A 23226-nucleotide genomic window follows, 5' to 3' on the forward strand; every position below is an offset into this window, starting at 1 on the left:
ATATAATTTATTTTTACACTGTTTTAACATTTTTTATTTTTTTTTCAGACAGCAGGGGGAGTACCTGTCATTACAGGCACTCCCCCTGGTGGCAATACCTTGGACGGCTATGCCGTCCATGTGATCGCGGGGTCACATGGCCCTGGGCGGCTGAAGAGGACGCAGGGGGACTCCCTGGGCTCCCAGGTAAGTCCCCCATACCGCGATCGCCGGCGACCGGGTAAGTACATAAGATCGCAGGACGTACTATGCCGTCCTGCGGCTTTTAGAGCCACCAAAATAAGGACGGCATAGTACGTCCTGCGGTCTTAAGGGGTTAATTTAGAATGTTTTATCTCCTGCTCTGTTTATAAACTGCAAGAGCCTCCATGTGCCTCCTGAGTATGATTAAAGTTATATTTACAGAGCAGGAAGATAAAAACTTCAAGAGTAAGATCTGAAACAATTTTTCATGGTTCAGGCGGTGTCAGTCACTTCCAGGGGAGGTATGGTTATGGCAGTATAAACAGCATCGACTTAGCCATTATTAGAGCCGATATTCAGCATTTGTCTAATAATCAGAATCGGTATTGTGTAAGTACCTGACTAGTGCCAGTTATTGTTGGCGACCGATCATCGGTATTGGCTCTGATATCAGGCAATCCCTCTTATTCCCATTTTAACTAACATTAGCTACTTTTTCATTAGGCTAAAGCGATTTTGATGCCTTTTGATGTAGCAAGCTAAGAGTTGCTGGCAAAGGTGAAGTATGAACTTGTTATTCAGGGTCTGCTTCCCTATTTGTTACTGCAAGCAGAAATAAATGGCCAACATACACACCAGTTTCCGTTTTCCTGTATGTGCTAATTATTGATAACCTATATTCTGGGAATATTCTTCAAGCCTCACATTCCAAAATAGAACTGCGGAGGTAGCACAATGGCAACACCAATGCAAGAGCCACTTCCACACACATAGGCTACATCATATACAGTAAGTATAAAAGCGGTCTCTCCCACACATGTAATATCTATACCCTTTCTCCCGTCCGGCAGCCGTTGGCTTGGAGTATGTAGCCTTATCACCCTAGTTTCATTACCCATTTATTTCTTATTTCCCTCTTTCCATATCTCCAACCCTCATCCCCACCATTCCTCCTAACTAAACTACTCTTCCAATAAACATTTAATGCTCCTTTGGTCTTAAGCATAAATGACAGCCTTCATTAAGGACCAAGCTCTTGCACGTATGGAGTTTTTTTGATCCACAGTTTAGCAATCTTGTTCTTCTGGTTATTTAATACTGTTTATAGTCATGATAAAAAAAAAATGTCTGCCCCAAAAAATAAAAATAAAAAATATTAAGTAAAATCAAATCCCCTCTCATGAAAGATTGCTGCTTCTAATGGAGACCGTACTGAAAAACAGTTGGGGGCAGGACTTTTTCCATAATGTGCCGACAAGCTAGCAAGAAACACGAGCGTGCACACATACATAGAATGCACTATAAAAATGATACTACAATTTGCTTACCTTCGTTCCTGAGACAATAACGCCATCAGCTGATTTAACTACGCTCTTAAAGAAATCTTCTAATTTTTCCTTCTTGTTCTTTCCCCGGACACTTAACTAAAAGATAAAATTTGAAATTCTGTCTCAACCTCAGAATGTAAAAAGCTGTTGAATACACATTTTTGATTGCAATTTAGTTTACTTACATCCTGATTGTACTCAAGAAAGACGTGAAAATTTAAATCTTTCCTAAGAATGGGGTGAGCTGCTACGCGGCAAAGGAAGACTTCATGCATTGCTACAGTTTTTTTAAATATTGCCAGATACTCTCTGAAAAAGAAAAACAAAAATACTATAAGGATACAGTATGAAATATGTTATTTAACTTTTTTTTTTACATTTTTTAGTTTGGCTTACAGTTTATTTCAATTCACTGTTTAGTGAATAAACCATGACAATACAACAGTTTCAATACCAACAAATCAAATCCAGCCATGTGTTTCTCTTTTCCTGTTTTTAAAAAAAAGAAAACCCCAAGCACCATAACCACTACATTCTCTTCTCACTTTCTGTAGAGTAGGGAAGCCGTGGCCATTCATTGGCTGAGAGTATCTTTTAGCCAATGACTGCCGTTCGGTGCAGTTAATTTTGCAAACAATTGACATTAGCCAATCCGTAACTCTAGTTCCAGGCTGGATGATGACATCCCGATGACAATGCCGGAGGTGGAGTTACACTTCCGGCAGCAGAGGGGTTAAACTCCATATGTGCAGCGTTTCCTAGTGAAACAGTGTACACATGGACTCCAAGCAACATGACCACTTCAAATCACTGAAGTGGTCATGGTGCAACAAAATATCCAAACTGCAGCTTGGAACAAGTCTTCAAGGTGCGGGGTCTTGGTGTGTCTGATTTATGGTTTGTTTTAATAAGATATTTTGTTATAATGTTTCCTCACAATACTGCTACTACTTGATTTATACATGTGCACTGCAGTGTTTTAAAAGACCCATCAAGTAACACCAGTAGGACAGGCTGCCTAAATGTTTAAATTTATCACTGGAGTTCTGATATCCTTTTTTCTTCATAATTAGTGTATAACTCTTTAAGGAGACTTGCTTTCCAGGTCATTACTAAGCTGCTGACTTCTATTTATCCCTCTACAAACCGTCCCCATCACACGCCCTCCCCCACCCCCCTTTTTTTTTATCTGTTTTTCTCCTCTCGTCTTCCTTCTTATTTCCACCATCATCGCTTTTCCTAAGGACTCATTTTCTCATGTGTTGTTCTATTATTTCAGTTTCTCTCACTGTGTAACCCAAGGCTGTTATTTGCAATTGACGATTGTCCACATGTGATGTTGGTATGTAAATTGCTGTACGATTACTGTATGTAGTATAATTTTTTTTAATTTCAAGTTACATTTGAGTAACAGGAAAGCTTATACATAACACATGGAGGTAAACCAGCAGGAGTACCATCTCATTTTTACGTATTAAAAATAAATTAAAGATAACCAGAAATAGCAGATAATGCACAGGCGTTCCGACTGAGCAGAACATTGTCCATCATAAAGGAGCCTAGTGATGGACACACATAAGGTCCATTAAGGACAGGATACTGAGAAGTTGCATATACGTTATTATATGTAATTACCTTATTCGAGTTTTGTGCCAATTATACAGTTCACTTCTCTTGAAAATTAGTACTTTACTTCCTATTCCAAATGATTTTTTAAGATGATAACAACGTTAATTAGAAAGTCAATGAATACATTTGTTGTAAAATCTTAGTAAAGAAGAATGTGGGGTACATACGCCTCAAGTTCCTGTTTCATTTTTGTAAATTCCTCCTTCGTCATTGATCCTTCCCCCTCGCCAAGCTTCTGAAGTTTTTCTCTGGATGCATCAAAATCCGGTCTTGGAGGCGCTGGTGGGATCTGTCAAAAGAATAGAACAATGAGAACCAGGCTGTTTATTTGAGGCCAATGTTTTATTTCCTTTTTCCTGATCCACATTAGTCTTGATGAAGGAAGCTATCAACGCTCTCTCAAGCCAATAAAATTATCAAAGGTCACTTCTCTGCAAGTTACAATTCCTCATCTCAGTAAACGCTATTGAAAATCTTACTGTGGTGAGTAGTGTTATGGTGGTAAGTCCAAAACACACTTGCCTTCACGGTACTTCTATGTTCAAGGTGGCATCATCATCTGATGCTCCGAGAGCCCTCAGGCATCTGCAGAGTAATGCCTTACAATTGCATACTTTCATTGGAATGTCTTCCACAATCTATGCCCGATCCAGAATATAAACAAGATCTCCTATAACTATTATAGTGAATTGTTAACTTTCACTAGTCAAGTTCCTATAAATGTAAAAGCAGGGATTCTAAGTTTTTTTTTTTTTTATATTCTTTATTTTAGTAGTGCATAGTTTAACATTCACATGTATGTAGACATTTCATAAAGTACAACAGCAATTGCAAAAGGTAGAGACTTGACATGAAATGTTGGATAAACTGCACAATTTTGGTAATAAGAGGAAACATAAAATACACAGTTCTCTCAAATGAAGCAAAATGAGGAAGACAAACTATAACTTAGAACTGTAGAGAGATACATGATGCTAAATACTGGGACCACTGGGTCTTGTGATATTAACTATGCCATGAAAGAGCATTTGGGGAACTATGAGCAAGTATAGCAGTGGAGGCACTGTAGGCAACGATCCAGAGGTAAGCTGCCCGACTGCAAGCTATACTGTCCAGTCAGCCTATGCCTAGGGGCGGTAAGTCGCTTTTTCCGCTGCCATCAGCTATCTCTTTTGGGGCCCCCCAGTCATTACAAGCTTGTGTGCAGTATAGTGCCATTACCCACTGGGCGACTGCAGGACACCAAGCGGTAGCTTGCTTTCGGCGGATCTTGTGAAGCTGGTATAGCGGGTATAGGAAAGGCAGGATGCGTTGTGGGAGTGCATGCTTGTATGCCCGACATCGGATCTTGGAGGTGCGAGTGTAGGGCCGGAGGCGAAGTGCGGACCCCAAACGAGGCTGTCTCCTGCGTCCTCCTCTCCGTGGAACCCTTCGTTGAGCACGTGGGGGAGGCCCACTCAGGCGGCGCGGCCCAGCACAGTGGACCCGATATGCATCAGGTCGGCTTATAAGCTTGGGGGTAAGTTCCCTTTCGGCAAGTTTAGTCCAGAAGGCAGCACAGATGCGGTCAAAATTTAGGAGCAGAGAGTCCGTCGGTGAGGGTGACCGCGGGAACGTGTCTCCGGCTATAGGGCTCATCTTGGTAGCCATCTTGGGAGATAGGTCTCAACCCTGTGGTTCAGCTGCAAGCTGTGTGTCAGCGTGATCCCAGCACCAGTGGGGACCGGGATAACCCCCACCGGTCCAAAGGGGGGGGGAACAGGACCCTGCGCAAGCGGTTTCAATTCAAGGCTGGGGATCGGCCGTCTCCCTCACCTCTTGTGTGATTGTAGGCCGCAGGAGAGTCGAGCATGGGCACAGAATCGCCTGTTACGGGTAGAGTAGTCGCGGAAAGGCTCTAGGGGGACTCCTCAAGATTGTCTGCTCGATTTTCCCCCAGATATAGTGTAGTTTTCGTCGGTTTTAGTGCTGAGTAGGTTAATATATTGAGGAGCTCCAGCACCATGCGACCGTCCTGATCGGCTGTCAGGCCCCGCCCCCAGGGATTCTAAGTTTTAATACACAGATCCCCGGGATTGTGATACTTTGTGCCAAAGGGTAAGAGGGTAGATAATATGAAGACAGTGAATGGCTGTGGGGAGTAATGACAGCAACTCAGCTCACATTGATACCTCATTGGCTGTGCTCAGGTCTTCTAGTACAGATGTTGATCTAAGTAAAAGAACAGGAATGGCTAAGGGGGTAAACAGAGAGTGCCAGGTGTGTGTTTTTTAAAGGTTCCTTTTCAGTTGCAAAGCTAATTTACAGAAGGGAAAAGAGCAGACAACATGGGCAGAGGTAAAGAAAGGTCTGATACGGAAATCCAGCGCAATTAAGAAAATAAATATAAATAAAGGAAAGGGTGAGGATTGTAATTATTATGATACAAGGCATAGCCAAAGAAAAATCATAGGGAAAAAATGGCACTGCTGAGTTCATATTTCAGAATTTTTCTATCTGTAAGTTACCATCTTCCCCATGACATTTAACTTTAACTTTCAATTATGTGGTTTTCCATGCAGCAAAACACAGACAGGGATTAGAAAACAAATTAAAAAGGGATTAAAACACATGTAATCACACTGAAAAGGATTTGTTAATCAACCAAATAGCAATCCGTCACCAAAAAATGGATAATGAAAAATCCACGCAATCTTCCCTCTAAGAAATACACCGAAGGACAGACACCCCTGAGGTTCAAGAATAAAAACTCAAGTGTAGCCCAGTCGGTGGTGTCATGTTTCTTTCTGTTGTAAACTACATTTCCCATGATGCAAAGCTAGTCCACTAACCAGCTAAGCATCATGGGAAGCAATAATCTACAACAGGGGTGGGGAACCTTTGTCCTCCAGATGTTGCGGACTACATCTCCCTTAATGCTTTGCCAGCATTATGACTGTAAGAGCGGTAGTCCAAAAACACCTGGAGGGCCAAAGGTTCCCCATCTCTGATCTACAACAAAAACAACAACAGCAGCAGCAGCACATATCTGTTTGTCATCACTGGAATAAGAGAACCCAGAACGTTTGGCGTTTCTACTTACAATATACCCCGCGTATTCCTCATTTTCCACAAACGAGTCATGTAGCCATATGAATTCTTCATGCTGCCTCACCACAGAAAACTCATTCTGCTTGAAGTTTGGTAGAGAGCTCTAACAACATGAGAAAGAGGTTAGTAAGACAGCAGGGGGGCATTGATATATAAATGGTCATCATCCATGAATATCATATAAGAACTTGCAAGAAACCTTTCACCAAAATAGTGAAATAGAATTCCAGTATTATAGAAACAGTAATATAGAAACAAACTATATATACAGTTTAAAAAAAAGCATCTGCTGCTTTCAGCAAAGTAAAATATGGCAAAATTTTTCATTTGTTTTGTTTCTAGCTCGCTCTCGCTGTCTCGAGAAGATGTCCTTTTTCTCCTTACTGCCATGGTAATGTAGGAACTCATTTCCTTTCACGGTTATAGACTAAAGTGTTAAAGGGACACTAAAGGGTCAGTAATACAAACGTGTGTTCCTGTCCCTGTAGAGTGTGTGTGTGTGTGTATATATATATATATATAGTAGGTCCCCCCTAAATTGAATCAAGGGGAATGTTCAGAGTCTCCATGCAGAGCATGAAGATGCTGAACGTCAGTGCCACTAGAAAGCCACTAGAGGTGTCCCTAGGCAGCAAAGTAAACACTGCCTTTTCTCTCTCCAATAAGCTGTATTAGTTCTGGTGACTATAATGTCACTTTAATTTTCAGAAATTCTAAGTGATTTTCAAATTTCAGATCAACAGAACTGAAAGCACAGCTATATTAGAATATTAATCACCATCCATAATAGAAGGCATTTTGTTTTTTTTCTTACAATTAATTATGTAACTTAACTGTTGGCTGACCTAAGCCACCTTTAAGTTATGCAGCATAAAAATCATCATGTAGGCACGATAACTTGTATAACAAACTCAAACACTTGGAACGTTTTGTACCTGCACTTACATTTCCTCTCTCTCTGCTACACAGCACATTTTCCAGCAAGTATCCAACTGCACTTCCTACAAAGCTACAAATACTGTATATGCTTAAATATCCACAACCTTTCTCCCAAAATTAACCTCAAAAGAGGAAGGAGTTAGATGGATGGATGCTGGAAAAGGTTATGACCAGACAACAAGAAACAGAGGTACAATAGCATAACATTATCTAGCCTGCAACAAGAGTTCCATTTGTTTCCAGTGCTAGTCTTATTTTGTTTTAAATTGAGGTGTGTGAGTGTTGCCATATTTTCCTTGTGTTATTTATGGGTGCTGCAGTTGCTTTTTAGCGTTGTCTTAGTCCTTATGTTGGAGTAGTTTGTGGTATTGTGTAGGATACCTATGAATGTGGGCTGTGTATGGGGGCTGCTTGTGGGGTTGTGTGTATGTATGTAGACTGTCAGTGGTGTTGTGTGTATTTTTTTTTTAGACTGTCAGTGGTGTTTGTGGGCTGTTTGGATTATTTATATGAGGGGGGGGGGGGGGTGTCTTATGCAGCTCTGTGTATATCTAGCAGTGTGGGTGGCTTGGTGTAGGTCAAGGGCAGGCGCTGCTGTTGGTTACTCTACTCCAGTGCAGATTCCAGTTCACAAATGCTGGGAGGAAGTAATCTAAGATCACTTCCTGTATGAGCTGCAATGGATGAATAAAAAATTGTCCCTCACCATCCGCATTTGCCCATCGGTTTACCTTAGCAGATATCTGAAGTCCCACTGGGACTCATGATAGGCCAGGCCCAGTTTGGCTCTGGCAGCCTTGAATGCCGTGCAAAGGCACCTCACATGCCATTGCTGACCCACCCACTCTAGGCCGTCAAATTCTGTACAGACATGTCAATACTCACCTTTGTATGTACCGTGAACTTCACTTTGTCCCTCTCGCTCAATGCGTCAGATATGTCAACTTGGAGAGTGGCGTCTGGCTGTAGATCTACATTAATCGCTCTTGGCTAAAAAAAACAAAAAACAAAAAAAAAATGTTATTGCAGTGATACCGATTTAGCAATTTCATTAATATACAGTCTTCAAAATTATTTTTACAGAAAATTTTTTAATAGAATATAGAAATAAGAAAAAAATGCCCTTTTTTCGTATGAAGTTTACATTAATTCATATTTCTGTCCATTCACATCACATTTAAACTAATCTACTGCTTGACTTAAATGAACACTACAGTCACCAGAACAACTACAGCTTATTGCATTCGTTCTGGTGAGTAGAATCTTTCCCTTAAGGCTTTTTGCAAACTTAAAAGAAGACAGATCATGACTGCGTTGGCATAGAAAGTGTAAAATATGCACATTTGGCATTATCCACTGCTATTTGTTAGGAACCTCAAGTAGCAAAATGGAACCATGACTTCCTTTATTTTAGGACATTGAATGTTTTGACCCTTGTATTAAGCATTTAATTTATTATCAAAGGTTTACTAATTAACAAACCCGTACAAAATAATCCGCCAACACTGAGCATTCCAGCTAAGTTAAAAACAAACGTATTGCACATTGGTAAAGGAATGTAAATGGCCAAACCTAAAACACAAATATTACACAATAGTAGAAATACAATGATCAGCCACAGCAATAAAACCATATGCCTATTATAGTGTCCCCCCTCTTGATGCCAAAACAGTTCTGATGCGTTGAAGCCTGGACTCCACAAGATCTCTGAATGTATCCAGTGGTATCTGGCACCAAGACATTAGCAGCAGATCTTTAAAGAACTGCAAGTTGCGAGGTGGGGCCTCCATCTATCGTATTTGTTGTTTCAGCACATCCCAGATATGCTCAATCGGATTATTTGGACTCCAAGGCAAGACCTTGAACTCTTGGTCATGTTCCTCAAATCATTCATGAACATTTAATGCAGTGTGGCAGGGTGAATTATCCTGATGAAGAGGCCACTGCCATCAGAGAACATCACTGCCATGAAGGTCTGCAACAATCTCTAGGTAGATGGTATGTATCAAGGTAACATCCATATGAAAGCCAGGACCCAAGGTTTCCCAGCAGAACATTGCCCAGAGCCGACTTGCTTTCTACTCATAGGGCATCCTGCTGCCATCTCTTACCCAGGTTAAAACACACAGATCCACCTGATCTAAAAGAAAATGTGATTTATCAGACCAGGGTATCTTCTTCTATTTCTATCCATGGTCCAGTTCTGACACTCACGTCCCCATTGAAGACGCTTTTGGCGGAGGACAGGAGTCATCATGGGCACTCTGACCAGTCCACGGCTATGCAGCCATATACGCAGCAAACTGTGTTCTGACACCTTTCTGTCATGGGCAGGTTTTCATGCTCTCCTGATAGCAAGACATTTCTAACCAAGAACTTTCATTAGCTCTCCTGAGATAACCAATGAACTAAGCTTCATTGCAGGGCTTAAGAATGCCCAACGCTCTGTCTTGACACACTCTGCCAGGACTTCGCTCAGGACAGCCAAAGTATACGCCTAGGCAGGAGTTTCCAGGTCTCTGTTAGAAGTAGTGGAAGCTCTGTTAGAAGTAGTGGAAGCAGGGAGCAGAGCGCAGCGAAGCATAGGTAAGAAGACAAACAGTTCTAAAACGATTGACTCCTTATAGTGGGGAGAGGGCACTCCTGGCACCATAACTACTGCAGTGCACTGTAGTGGTTATCGTCCTTGGAGTGTTTGTCTGTAGCCACTTCCCTGATTCAATAACATTAACGAGGTTCATCCCCTGCATTTGTCCTGTTGCTCTCCAGTCTACCCGTGCTCCTCCTAAAGTGATCACTGATTTGCCTGCTTGAGAACACTTCCCTAAGCGGGGGAAACCGCCTCAGTGAAGCAGACACACTGGCTTCTTGCCAGCGTCTGAACAGAGTGATGTCTTGCTGCTCATTTTCCATACCCACTAGACCAGGGGTGCCCAAAAGGTAGATCCCCACATGTTTCAAAACTACAGTTTCCATGATGCTTTGTCATTAGAAAGGAATTCTAGAGGCATGCTAAGCATCATGGGATTTGTAGTTCTACAGCATCTGGGGATCTACCTATTGGGCACCCCTGCACTAGACCGTGATAGCAGCGTCAGCTAGTGTAGCTGCTCTCCCCATCTCTCAATTCCTCTGTATTCAGTGACTGCCAAGGAACCAAGAGATAAATGGGAGGGGAAAAATAACAAAACTTTGGGCACTAGATACACTACTGGTGTAGGATTAGATGGCAATTATAGGGTAATACTTACTAGCTAGGAGTTACATCATAGAACTGTATTTTTACACAAGTACATAAATATAAAACAGGTGGTCTATGGATATCCCAAATAGCTGACATGCTGCTTTCTCTAGAAATCTTCATATGCAAAGAGATTAAATATCAAATAATGCAACAATACTTCTATTTACTGTCCAGTATTATATGCTGCAATGGTTAGCTGCTGTAAGAAGAGCTAACCAGTATTATATGCCGCCATGGTTAGCTGCTGTAAGAAGAGCTAACCAGTATTATATGCCGCCATGGTTAGCTGTTGTAAAAAGAGCTAACCAGTATTATATGCTGCAATGGTTAGCTGCTGTAAGAAGAGCTAACCAGTATTATATGCCGCCATGGTTAGCTGCTGTGAGTAATAAGAGCTAACCAGTATTATATGCTGCCATGGTTAGCTGCTGTAAGAAGAGCTAACCAGTATTATATGCCGCCATGGTTAGCTGCTGTAAGAAGAGCTAACCAGTATTATATGCCGCCATGGTTAGCTGCTGTAAGAAGAGCTAACCAGTATTATATGCCGCCATGGTTAGCTGCTGTGAGTAATAAGAGCTAACCAGTATTATATGCTGCCATGGTTAGCTGCTGTAAGAAGAGCTAACCAGTATTATATGCTGCCATGGTTACCTGCTGTAAGAAGAGCTAACCAGTATTATATGCCGCCATGGTTAGCTGCTGTGAGTAATAAGAGCTAACCAGTATTATATGCTGCCATGGTTAGCTGCTGTAAGAAGAGCTAACCAGTATTATATGCCGCCATGGTTAGCTGCTGTGAGTAATAAGAGCTAACCAGTATTATATGCCGCCATGGTTAGCTGCTGTAAGAAGAGCTAACCAGTATTATATGCCGCCATGGTTAGCTGCTGTGAGTAATAAGAGCTAACCAGTATTATATGCTGCCATGGTTAGCTGCTGTAAGAAGAGCTAACCAGTATTATATGCTGCCATGGTTAGCTGCTGTAAGAAGAGCTAACCAGTATTATATGCCGCCATGGTTAGCTGCTGTGAGTAATAAGAGCTAACCAGTATTATATGCTGCCATGGTTAGCTGCTGTAAGAAGAGCTAACCAGTATTATATGCTGCCATGGTTAGCTGCTGTAAGAAGAGCTAACCAGTATTATATGCCGCCATGGTTAGCTGCTGTGAGTAATAAGAGCTAACCAGTATTATATGCTGCCATGGTTAGCTGCTGTAAGAAGAGCTAACCAGTATTATATGCCGCCATGGTTAGCTGCTGTAAGAAGAGCTAACCAGTATTATATGCCGCCATGGTTAGCTGCTGTAAGAAGAGCTAACCAGTATTATATGCCGCCATGGTTAGCTGCTGTAAGAAGAGCTAACCAGTATTATATGCCGCCATGGTTAGCTGCTGTAAGAAGAGCTAACCAGTATTATATGCCGCCATGGTTAGCTGCTGTAAGAAGAGCTAACCAGTATTATATGCCGCCATGGTTAGCTGCTGTAAGAAGAGCTAACCAGTATTATATGCTGCCATGGTTAGCTGCTGTAAAAAGAGCTAACCAGTATTATATGCTGCCATGGTTAGCTGCTGTAAGAAGAGCTAACCAGTATTATATGCTGCCATGGTTAGCTGCTGTAAAAAGAGCTAACCAGTATTATATGCCGCCATGGTTAGCTGCTGTAAAAAGAGCTAACCAGTATTATATGCTGCCATGGTTAGCTGCTGTAAGAAGAGCTAACCAGTATTATATGCTGCCATGGTTAGCTGCTGTAAGAAGAGCTAACCAGTATTATATGCTGCCATGGTTAGCTGCTGTAAAAAGAGCTAACCAGTATTATATGCCGCCATGGTTAGCTGCTGTAAGAAGAGCTAACCAGTATTATATGCCGCCATGGTTAGCTGCTGTAAAAAGAGCTAACCAGTATTATATGCCGCCATGGTTAGCTGCTGTAAGAAGAGCTAACCAGTATTATATGCCGCCATGGTTAGCTGCTGTAAGAAGAGCTAACCAGTATTATATGCCGCCATGGTTAGCTGCTGTAAGAAGAGCTAACCAGTATTATATGCCGCCATGGTTAGCTGCTGTAAAAAGAGCTAACCAGTATTATATGCCGCCATGGTTAGCTGCTGTAAGAAGAGCTAACCAGTATTATATGCCGCCATGGTTAGCTGCTGTAAAAAGAGCTAACCAGTATTATATGCCGCCATGGTTAGCTGCTGTAAAAAGAGCTAACCAGTATTATATGCTGCAATGGTTAGCTGCTGTAAAAAGAGCTAACCAGTATTATATGCTGCCATGGTTAGCTGCTGTAAAAAGAGCTAACCAGTATTATATGCCGCCATGGTTAGCTGCTGTAAGAAGAGCTAACTAGTATTATATGCCGCCATGGTTAGCTGCTGTAAGAAGAGCTAACTAGTATTATATGCTGCCATGGTTAGCTGCTGTAAAAAGAGCTAACCAGTATTATATGCTGCCATGGTTAGCTGCTGTAAGAAGAGCTAACTAGTATTATATGCCGCCATGGTTAGCTGCTGTAAGAAGAGCTAACTAGTATTATATGCTGCCATGGTTAGCTGCTGTAAAAAGAGCTAACCAGTATTATATGCCGCCATGGTTAGCTGCTGTGAGTAATAAGAGCTAACTAGTATTATATGCTGCCATGGTTAGCTGCTGTAAAAAGAGCTAACCAGTATTATATGCTGCCATGGTTAGCTGCTGTAAGAAGAGCTAACCAGTATTATATGCTGCCATGGTTAGCTGCTGTAAGAAGAGCTAACCAGTATTATATGCCGCCATGGTTAGCTGCTGTAAAAAGAGCTAACCAGTATTATATGCTGCCATGGTTAGCTGCTGTAAGAAGAGCTAACTAGTATTATATGCCGCCATGGTTAGCTGCTGTAAGAAGAGCTAACCAGTATTATATGCCGCCATGGTTAGCTGCTGTAAAAAGAGCTAACCAGTATTATATGCTGCCATGGTTAGCTGCTGTAAGAAGAGCTAACCAGTATTATATGCCGCCATGGTTAGCTGCTGTAAGAAGAGCTAACCAGTATTATATGCTGCCATGGTTAGCTGCTGTAAAAAGAGCTAACCAGTATTATATGCTGCCATGGTTAGCTGCTGTAAGAAGAGCTAACCAGTATTATATGCCGCCATGGTTAGCTGCTGTAAGAAGAGCTAACCAGTATTATATGCCGCCATGGTTAGCTGCTGTAAAAAGAGCTAACCAGTATTATATGCTGCAATGGTTAGCTGCTGTGAGTAAGAAGAGCTAACCAGTATTATATGCTGCCATGGTTAGCTGCTGTAAGAAGAGCTAACCAGTATTATATGCCGCCATGGTTAGCTGCTGTAAAAAGAGCTAACCAGTATTATATGCTGCCATGGTTAGCTGCTGTAAGAAGAGCTAACCAGTATTATATGCCGCCATGGTTAGCTGCTGTAAAAAGAGCTAACCAGTATTATATGCTGCAATGGTTAGCTGCTGTAAGAAGAGCTAACCAGTATTATATGCTGCCATGGTTAGCTGCTGTAAAAAGAGCTAACCAGTATTATATGCTGCAATGGTTAGCTGCTGTAAGAAGAGCTAACCAGTATTATATGCCGCCATGGTTAGCTGCTGTAAGAAGAGCTAACCAGTATTATATGCTGCCATGGTTAGCTGCTGTAAGAAGAGCTAACCAGTATTATATGCTGCCATGGTTAGCTGCTGTAAGAAGAGCTAACCAGTATTATATGCCGCCATGGTTAGCTGCTGTAAAAAGAGCTAACCAGTATTATATGCTGCCATGGTTAGCTGCTGTAAGAAGAGCTAACCAGTATTATATGCCGCCATGGTTAGCTGCTGTAAAAAGAGCTAACCAGTATTATATGCTGCAATGGTTAGCTGCTGTAAGAAGAGCTAACCAGTATTATATGCCGCCATGGTTAGCTGCTGTAAAAAGAGCTAACCAGTATTATATGCTGCAATGGTTAGCTGCTGTAAGAAGAGCTAACCAGTATTATATGCCGCCATGGTTAGCTGCTGTAAAAAGAGCTAACCAGTATTATATGCTGCCATGGTTAGCTGCTGTAAGAAGAGCTAACCAGTATTATATGCCGCCATGGTTAACTGCTGTAAAAAGAGCTAACCAGTATTATATGCCGCCATGGTTAGCTGCTGTGAGTAATAAGAGCTAACCCGTATTATATGCTGCCATGGTTAGCTGCTGTAAGAAGAGCTAACCAGTATTATATGCCGCCATGGTTAGCTGCTGTAAGAAGAGCTAACCAGTATTATATGCCGCCATGGTTAGCTGCTGTAAGAAGAGCTAACCAGTATTATATGCCGCCATGGTTAGCTGCTGTAAGAAGAGCTAACCAGTATTATATGCCGCCATGGTTAGCTGCTGTAAAAAGAGCTAACCAGTATTATATGCCGCCATGGTTAGCTGCTGTAAAAAGAGCTAACCAGTATTATATGCCGCCATGGTTAGCTGCTGTAAGAAGAGCTAACCAGTATTATATGCCGCCATGGTTAGCTGCTGTAAAAAGAGCTAACCAGTATTATATGCCGCCATGGTTAGCTGCTGTAAAAAGAGCTAACCAGTATTATATGCCGCCATGGTTAGCTGCTGTAAAAAGAGCTAAACAGTATTATATGCCGCCATGGTTAGCTGCTGTAAGAAGAGCTAACCAGTATTATATGCCGCCATGGTTAGCTGCTGTAAGAAGAGCTAACCAGTATTATATGCCGCCATGGTTAGCTGCTGTAAGAAGAGCTAACCAGTATTATATGCCGCCATGGTTAGCTGCTGTAAGAAGAGCTAACCAGTATTATATGCCGCCATGGTTAGCTGCTGTAAAAAGAGCTAACCAGTATTATATGCCGCCATGGTTAGCTGCTGTAAGAAGAGCTAACCCGTATTATATGCCGCCATGGTTAGCTGCTGTAAGAAGAGCTAACCAGTATTATATGCCGCCATGGTTAGCTGCTGTAAGAAGAGCTAACCAGTATTATATGCCGCCATGGTTAGCTGCTGTAAGAAGAGCTAACCAGTATTATATGCCGCCATGGTTAGCTGCTGTAAGAAGAGCTAACCAGTATTATATGCCGCCATGGTTAGCTGCTGTAAAAAGAGCTAACCAGTATTATATGCTGCCATGGTTAGCTGCTGTAAAAAGAGCTAACCAGTATTATATGCTGCCATGGTTAGCTGCTGTAAAAAGAGCTAACCAGTATTATATGCTGCCATGGTTAGCTGCTGTAAGAAGAGCTAACCAGTATTATATGCCGCCATGGTTAGCTGCTGTAAAAAGAGCTAACCAGTATTATATGCCGCCATGGTTAGCTGCTGTAAAAAGAGCTAACCAGTATTATATGCTGCCATGGTTAGCTGCTGTAAAAAGAGCTAAACAGTATTATATGCTGCCATGGTTAGCTGCTGTAAGAAGAGCTAACCAGTATTATATGCCGCCATGGTTAGCTGCTGTAAGAAGAGCTAACCAGTATTATATGCCGCCATGGTTAGCTGCTGTAAAAAGAGCTAACCAGTATTATATGCTGCCATGGTTAGCTGCTGTAAGAAGAGCTAACCAGTATTATATGCCGCCATGGTTAGCTGCTGTAAAAAGAGCTAACCAGTATTATATGCTGCCATGGTTAGCTGCTGTAAAAAGAGCTAACCAGTATTATATGCTGCCATGGTTAGCTGCTGTAAGAAGAGCTAACCAGTATTATATGCCGCCATGGTTAGCTGCTGTAAGAAGAGCTAACCAGTATTATATGCTGCCATGGTTAGCTGCTGTAAAAAGAGCTAAACAGTATTATATGCTGCCATGGTTAGCTGCTGTAAGAAGAGCTAACCAGTATTATATGCCGCCATGGTTAGCTGCTGTAAAAAGAGCTAACCAGTATTATATGCTGCAATGGTTAGCTGCTGTAAAAAGAGCTAACCAGTATTATATGCTGCCATGGTTAGCTGCTGTAAGAAGAGCTAACCAGTATTATATGCTGCCATGGTTAGCTGCTGTAAAAAGAGCTAACCAGTATTATATGCTGCCATGGTTAGCTGCTGTAAAAAGAGCTAAACAGTATTATATGCTGCCATGGTTAGCTGCTGTAAGAAGAGCTAACCAGTATTATATGCCGCCATGGTTAGCTGCTGTAAGAAGAGCTAACCAGTATTATATGCCGCCATGGTTAGCTGCTGTAAAAAGAGCTAACCAGTATTATATGCTGCCATGGTTAGCTGCTGTAAGAAGAGCTAACCAGTATTATATGCCGCCATGGTTAGCTGCTGTGAGTAATAAGAGCTAACCAGTATTATATGCTGCAATGGTTACCTGCTGTAAGAAGAGCTAACCAGTATTATATGCCGCCATGGTTAGCTGCTGTAAAAAGAGCTAACCAGTATTATATGCCGCCATGGTTAGCTGCTGTAAGAAGAGCTAACCAGTATTATATGCTGCCATGGTTAGCTGCTGTAAGAAGAGCTAACCAGTATTATATGCCGCCATGGTTAGCTGCTGTAAAAAGAGCTAACCAGTATTATATGCTGCCATGGTTAGCTGCTGTAAGAAGAGCTAACCAGTATTATATGCTGCAATGGTTAGCTGCTGTAAAAAGAGCTAACCAGTATTATATGCTGCCATGGTTAGCTGCTGTAAGAAGAGCTAACCAGTATTATATGCTGCCATGGTTAGCTGCTGTAAAAAGAGCTAACCAGTATTATATGCTGCCATGGTTAGCTGCTGTAAGAAGAGCTAACCAGTATTATATGCCGCCATGGTTAGCTGCTGTAAGAAGAGCTAACCAGTATTATATGCCGCCATGGTTAGCTGCTGTGAGTAATAAGAGCTAACCAGTATTATATGCTGCAATGGTTACCTGCTGTAAGAAGAGCTAACCAGTATTATATGCTGCCATGGTTAGCTGCTGTAAGAAGAGCTAACCAGTATTATATGCCGCCATGGTTAGCTGCTGTAAAAAGAGTTAACCAGTATTATATGCCGCCATGGTTAGCTGCTGTAAGAAGAGCTAAACAGTATTATATGCTGCCATGGTAGCTGTTGTAATAAGAACTAACCAGTATTAAATGCTGCCATGGTTAGCTGCGGGTCGGCAAACGTGGAGCGGCCCCAGCCAAAGACGTGTGTACCCAGCTCGGATACGACCCGGAGGTAATCACACTCACCGACAAGCATGGCTCCAAACTCCCCCGCATCTGGGAGACTGCACAAGCTGACCGGCATATTGCAAGCCTGGGAGATGACCATACAAGGCATAGGCTAAAGCACAGGCATTGCGGGACTCTAGGGGACTTGATACCTTTGTTGGTTGCCTTTGGTACCCCCTTGCTCACAGAGGACATCATAGCTACCCGTTCACTACAAAGCAGCGGATAACATGTTAAAAAATGTGACAGGTCTTTCTGTTTATGTTTACGTTCCCTTTTAACAGAGTTTATCAAAAGCAGTCTTACTGTGAGTGAATCAATGTACCAAGCAAAGTTAGTTTACTTGTTAACCACATCTATATGTGTCTCCCTAAACTACCATGCATGGGCCACAGGGCTCATATTATTCATTGCTCCGGGTCAGCCTGTTTTATTAGCACTTGAATGTACCCACAATAGACAGAACCGTTAGCAAACATAATCATTTATTAATTATCAATATACTGTACCTTCTTTGGTTAATACCTGCGACTCGTTTAAGCCTCCAGAGTGACTAAACGTAATTTAAGTTTTTCAAACGTACCTGACTAGCAAGTTAGACTCAATTAAAACAAAAATGTGTGCATGTCATTTAAACGCCATACCACTGTTATACATTGTCTGAAAAGGCATGGTTTGTTCCGCTAATGTGGCGATGCAAGGTTATTATGTGTATTATCTGCGCACCAAAAACAAAGATTTTTTTTTTTAAAAAGGCGGGACTTCGATAAAACAGAAGACATCTGTACCTAACCAATATATATGCATTAGAATTTCAGATTATCCTTGTAAAGGGATGATTGAGAGCAGCAATCAATGATCAGCAAGTAAATAATGAAAATGACCATTTAACATTCAATTTCTAAATTCTTAGCAAGTCCTGCAGTCCTACATATCTTATCCTATATAAAAGGTTATCTACCATCTCTCAGTAAGCTTGTAAATTACGGTGAAGCCATAGGCGGGGTAATTCATTTACAGTAAGTGGAGGGATGAGGCATGTAAAAGCACTATGAATGTGTGGGATGGAAACAGACAGATACCAGTAAATGTCATTTGAAAGGAACTAATCCTTTCAGGAAAATGGCTTAAAGCTGCACTGTCATTCCCCCTCAAAAATTAATAAAATCGCAAATATAGAACCTTTCGAAATTCCAAACCAGCAAGAGACATACTGAGGCAAAGTAGGAAGAGGACCCCCGCGGTCTCCAGCAGCAATGTGTTTAGAAACTCTGCAAAGTTACCAGAAGGTGACAGTGCCACTTTAAGCTAAGATGCCAAAGATTTAGCCTACCTGGCAAGACATTTGTCAGATAGGGGTAAAAAACAAAAACAAAAAAACAAAAAAAACACAAAATAAATAGACAAAGGATGGGGGATGTTGCTAAGAATTAATGACAAAAGGGAAAATGAACTTTAAATATTTTAGTTTTAGCAGACTTTGTACTGACTGGATCTTTACGTGCTGAATTACACATCACGCGTTTGTTTTAATGATTGAAGAAACAAGTTCCGGGGCAGCATATTCCGCTGACTGAAACAAACGTCGAGAAAATGAGGAGATTTTACACATAAAGAAACATATGCAAAGAATGGGCATTTGTGAAAAAGCTTTATGCAGGAATGTTATAATCTGCTTTAAGATTTGACCTTGGCACGGTTTTCCATGGTAGAGATAAGCCAGACATTAAGATAAAATGTAAAATATGTCCAACAAATGCCATATGTCACATTACATGGATATTAATTTGCAAATGTGAGGTGAAGCACACAGGATTTTGGCAGATAAGGCCATATTTATATTGTAGGGCTAAATGTGACTCTAGTAGGTCTACCTGACCGCCACTAGAGGCACTTCCACAGTGAGAACAGAGTCAAGCTCACTTCTCGTAGCTGCACAAAATATACATGCCAGTCAGAATTTTTTTTATGTTTTCAAGAATATATGTGTGTCTAGTGGATGCAGTGAGAGTATTTAATTAGTGAATGCAGTGTGCGTGTTTGTGTAGTGTGTGTTTGTGTAGTGTGTACATAATGAATGCAGAGTGTTTGTGTAGTGTTTACATAATGAATGCAGAGTGTTTGTGTAGTGTTTACATAATGAATGCAGAGTGTTTGTGTAGTGTTTACATAATGAATGCAGAGTGTGTGTATAGTGAATGTAGTGTGTGTAGTGTGTATATAATGAATGCAGAGTGTGTGTATAGTGAATGTAGTGTGTGTGTAGTGTGTATATAATGAATGCAGAGTGTTTGTGTAGTGTGTGTTTGTGTAGTGTGTATATAATGAATGCAGAGTGTGTGTAGTGTGTATAGTGAATGTAGTGTGTGTATAATGAATGCAGAGTGTTTGTGTAGTGTGTGTTTGTGTAGTGTGTATATAATGAATGCAGAGTGTTTGTGTAGTGTGTGTTTGTGTAGGGTGTGCATAGTGAATGCAGAGTGTTTGTGTAGTGTGCATAGTGAATGCAGTGTGTGTTTGTGTAGTGTGCATATAATGAATGCAGTGTGTTTGTGTAGGTATGTAATGTGTGTATAATGGGGGGGGAGGTGAGGGGCATTTTAATTTTTCTGGATATGGCATTCCCTGGTGGTCCGGTGGCATGGCCTGTGCAGAGGGGGCCCAGCAGCACTATTACTTCCCTCCCCAGCATCTCCCCTGTCTAACACTTGCTGCCTGTGTGCCGCCCGTGGCAACGCTCTGACGGCCGTGGGACTCGCAAGATTTAAACACGGGAGCTGAAGGGAAGGTAAGAGTGTGCTGTGGGCCAGGCCCAGGCCACCGCCAGGCCCATGACAACTGTCTTGGTTGTCATGAATTGATGGTGGCCCTGGTCTACATTATCGGTATCTTTATAGGCCGATACCAATATTGCTGAAAATTCAGAATATCGGCCAGACCAATAATCTGTTGATCTCTAATTTATAGCACTAGAGTGTTCCTTTAATGAGGGAATTGAAACCTAGTTAATACTATACCCATTAGAAGGTGGATAATTAACCAACATTGCAGGGATTTTATGCTATAAGTGACTTTAAATACACACCGTGCAAACTAGACAGACAGACAGACGGGCGAGGAACAATGTGGTAGCTGCATTAAACATATCTAGCAAATTACAATATTATACATTTCTAATAATTTTTAATTTTTAAAAGCAGTTAAACTGTTTAATATGAACACACCCATTTAAAAGGCAGACGTGTATTACTGGCTTACAATCTTAACTAGCGAACCTTGTGTACATCAGTCTTAGAACAGCAAACAGTGATATGGTAGCTGAGGAACAAACTGTAACGGACTGGTGGTGAATTACCCTTAGGGCAAGGATAAAGATTAACAAAAAAAACAAAATTTTTTATATATATATATATATATATATATATATATATATATATATATATATATATATATATATTACCGTTTCATATTAATAAAAGCAAAAGAAAAACAAAATACATCTTGCACTGTCAAAAACATTTTTTATTTTGTATTGATATGAGAAAGTATGCTTACCTAAAAGATTATTTTTTTTGTTTAAGTAAATGGAAACCAACATAAAGAATAGCCACTCTAAATCATTGTATCCAGAGCCATCAACACATTGAAAAAGAACTTGCTATGCATGAGTAAAGTGAAACACACATGAAACTAAATAGCCGGTGAAATCTCCTAAACTTAAAAAGGGACACTATAGTCACCAGAACAACTACAGCTTATTGCATTTGTTCAGGTGAGTAGAATCATTCCCTTCAGGCTTTTTGCTGTAAACACTATGTTTTCAGAGAAAATGCAGTCTTTACATTACAGCCTAGTGATAACTTCACTGGCCACTCCTCAGATGACTGTTAGAGATCCTTCCTGGGTCATGGCTGCCTAAAATGCATCCAAGCATTCAGTGTCTCCTCCCTCTGCATGCAGACACTGAACTTTCCTCATAGCGATTCATTGATTCAATTAATCTCTATGAGGAGATGCTGATTAGCCAGGGCTGTGTTTGAATCATGCTGGCTCTGCCCCTGATCTGCCTCTTTGTCAGTCTCAGCCAATCCTATGGGGAAGCACTGTGATTGGCTCAGGCTACCACTTCTGCTGATGTCAGCAGGCAGTGGGCAGGTCTAAAGGAAACAGGGACAAAGCATGCAGCTCCAGACTAAAATACAAGTAAGATTTTACAATTTAGGGAGGCATGTGAGGACCAGGGTGGCTAGATGGTGGTTTTAACACTATAGGGTCAGGAATACATGTTTGTGTTCCTGACCCTATAGTGCTCCTTTAACAAAAAGATGTAACAAAGAAACAATAAATGTAGCAGATGTCTGGCAACTAAAAAAAATAAAATAATAGTTAACCAAGCCGGTAAATGTAAATAAGGCCAGAGATTTTAAAAAGTCCGGAACGCCACAGTAAGTGGCTATAACAGTGTTCATAAAGTGGCCAACTGTGAAAGTGAATAGCTAGACCAGTCCAGTCATTTAAAAATAAATTTTTTTTTTTTTTTTGCAGGACATCTGCTACACTTATTGCTTCTTCGTTACATCTTTAGGTTACATTAAGGAGATTTCAACGGCTACTTAGCTTATCGTGTGCAGCATAGTGCAGTTTTGTGCAGCATAGCTCTACATCTTAGCCACTCTTCAGCATTTTACAAAAAGTCTTCCTGACGGAATGCAGCTCAGCCAATGAGAGCTCAGCGTGAGCTGAGCTGCCGGTTTGGCTTTGTTGCCACAGCCAATCTCCTCTTGGTGTCCGCATAGTAGGCGTCTGGAATTTTGTTCCAGTGATAAAATTGCCATTTTATCCCTAGAATAATTAGTTTTTTTCTTCTCATGATTCTAGTGAAAAGGCAAAAGAAAAATCAGCAAAGGTTTAGTGTAATTATTAAGAACATACAAGTAAGAGGCTTTGAACACGAGCACAGCTTACATTAAAGGAAGTTAAGCTACATTTAATAATATTTGTAATTTTCAATTCAATATACTTTGATAAATCGCTGCAGTACTAAAATACAAGCAGATTGTCATAACTAGATGTGTGAACATCCAGATGTTTTTGTCAGGCTAAATCTGCAGAAATACTAGAATTTAAATGGAAAAAACGTAAATTATGTGGACTTCTTCTCAAACAGAATTTGCTATGTGTTACGAAATACATCTGGCATTCTCCTGCTTTTTCAGACTGAAAATAAACTCACAAAAACATAATTCGCTGGGAATAAATGACTAAGTGTATACCGTAAAGGACAACAAATAGGATTTCCAAGGCTGACATAGCTCTTTTTAATGTCGCCAATATGCCATATACTCACATGCCAACTCACTCGCTTAATGAATGACATAGCAATGTCCACTACCACTGAGACTTTACCACTGGTGTCAGTGCATCATAACCACTACAATACACTACAGTGGTTATGGTGCTTAAAGTGACCCTTTAAATCTCATGTGTATGTACATATATAAAAGTATTAGTTGTGCTCCCAGAAAAAGAAGTGTTACACTAAGCATCATAACCACTAAGGTCCACTTTAGTAGTTATGATTCCAGGAGTATCCGGACTCCATTTCCCAGCAACGGGGCAAACTGTTTTGCAGTGGTATGCCATTGGGACCTGATTAACCCCTTAA

The 23226-nt window shown here is 41.1% G+C and overlaps 1 protein-coding gene across 1 annotated transcript in view; it reads right to left on the bottom strand.

The window, feature by feature from the left end:
• Positions 1 to 23226, bottom strand: part of SNX6 (sorting nexin 6) — a 47593-nt gene that overhangs the window by 18678 nt on the left and 5689 nt on the right. Inside the window, exons 3-7 of the mRNA XM_063439703.1 lie at positions 8055 to 8159; positions 6223 to 6333; positions 3308 to 3429; positions 1697 to 1820; positions 1512 to 1607 (exon numbers count right to left, since the gene is read on the bottom strand). Of these exons, the coding sequence (XP_063295773.1) occupies positions 1512 to 1607; positions 1697 to 1820; positions 3308 to 3429; positions 6223 to 6333; positions 8055 to 8159 (558 nt within the window). The remainder of the gene's footprint in view (positions 1 to 1511; positions 1608 to 1696; positions 1821 to 3307; positions 3430 to 6222; positions 6334 to 8054; positions 8160 to 23226) is intronic.

The sequence above is a fragment of the Pelobates fuscus genome, chromosome 13, assembly GCF_036172605.1.
Source record: "Pelobates fuscus isolate aPelFus1 chromosome 13, aPelFus1.pri, whole genome shotgun sequence".
Lineage (NCBI taxonomy): Eukaryota > Metazoa > Chordata > Amphibia > Anura > Pelobatidae > Pelobates > Pelobates fuscus.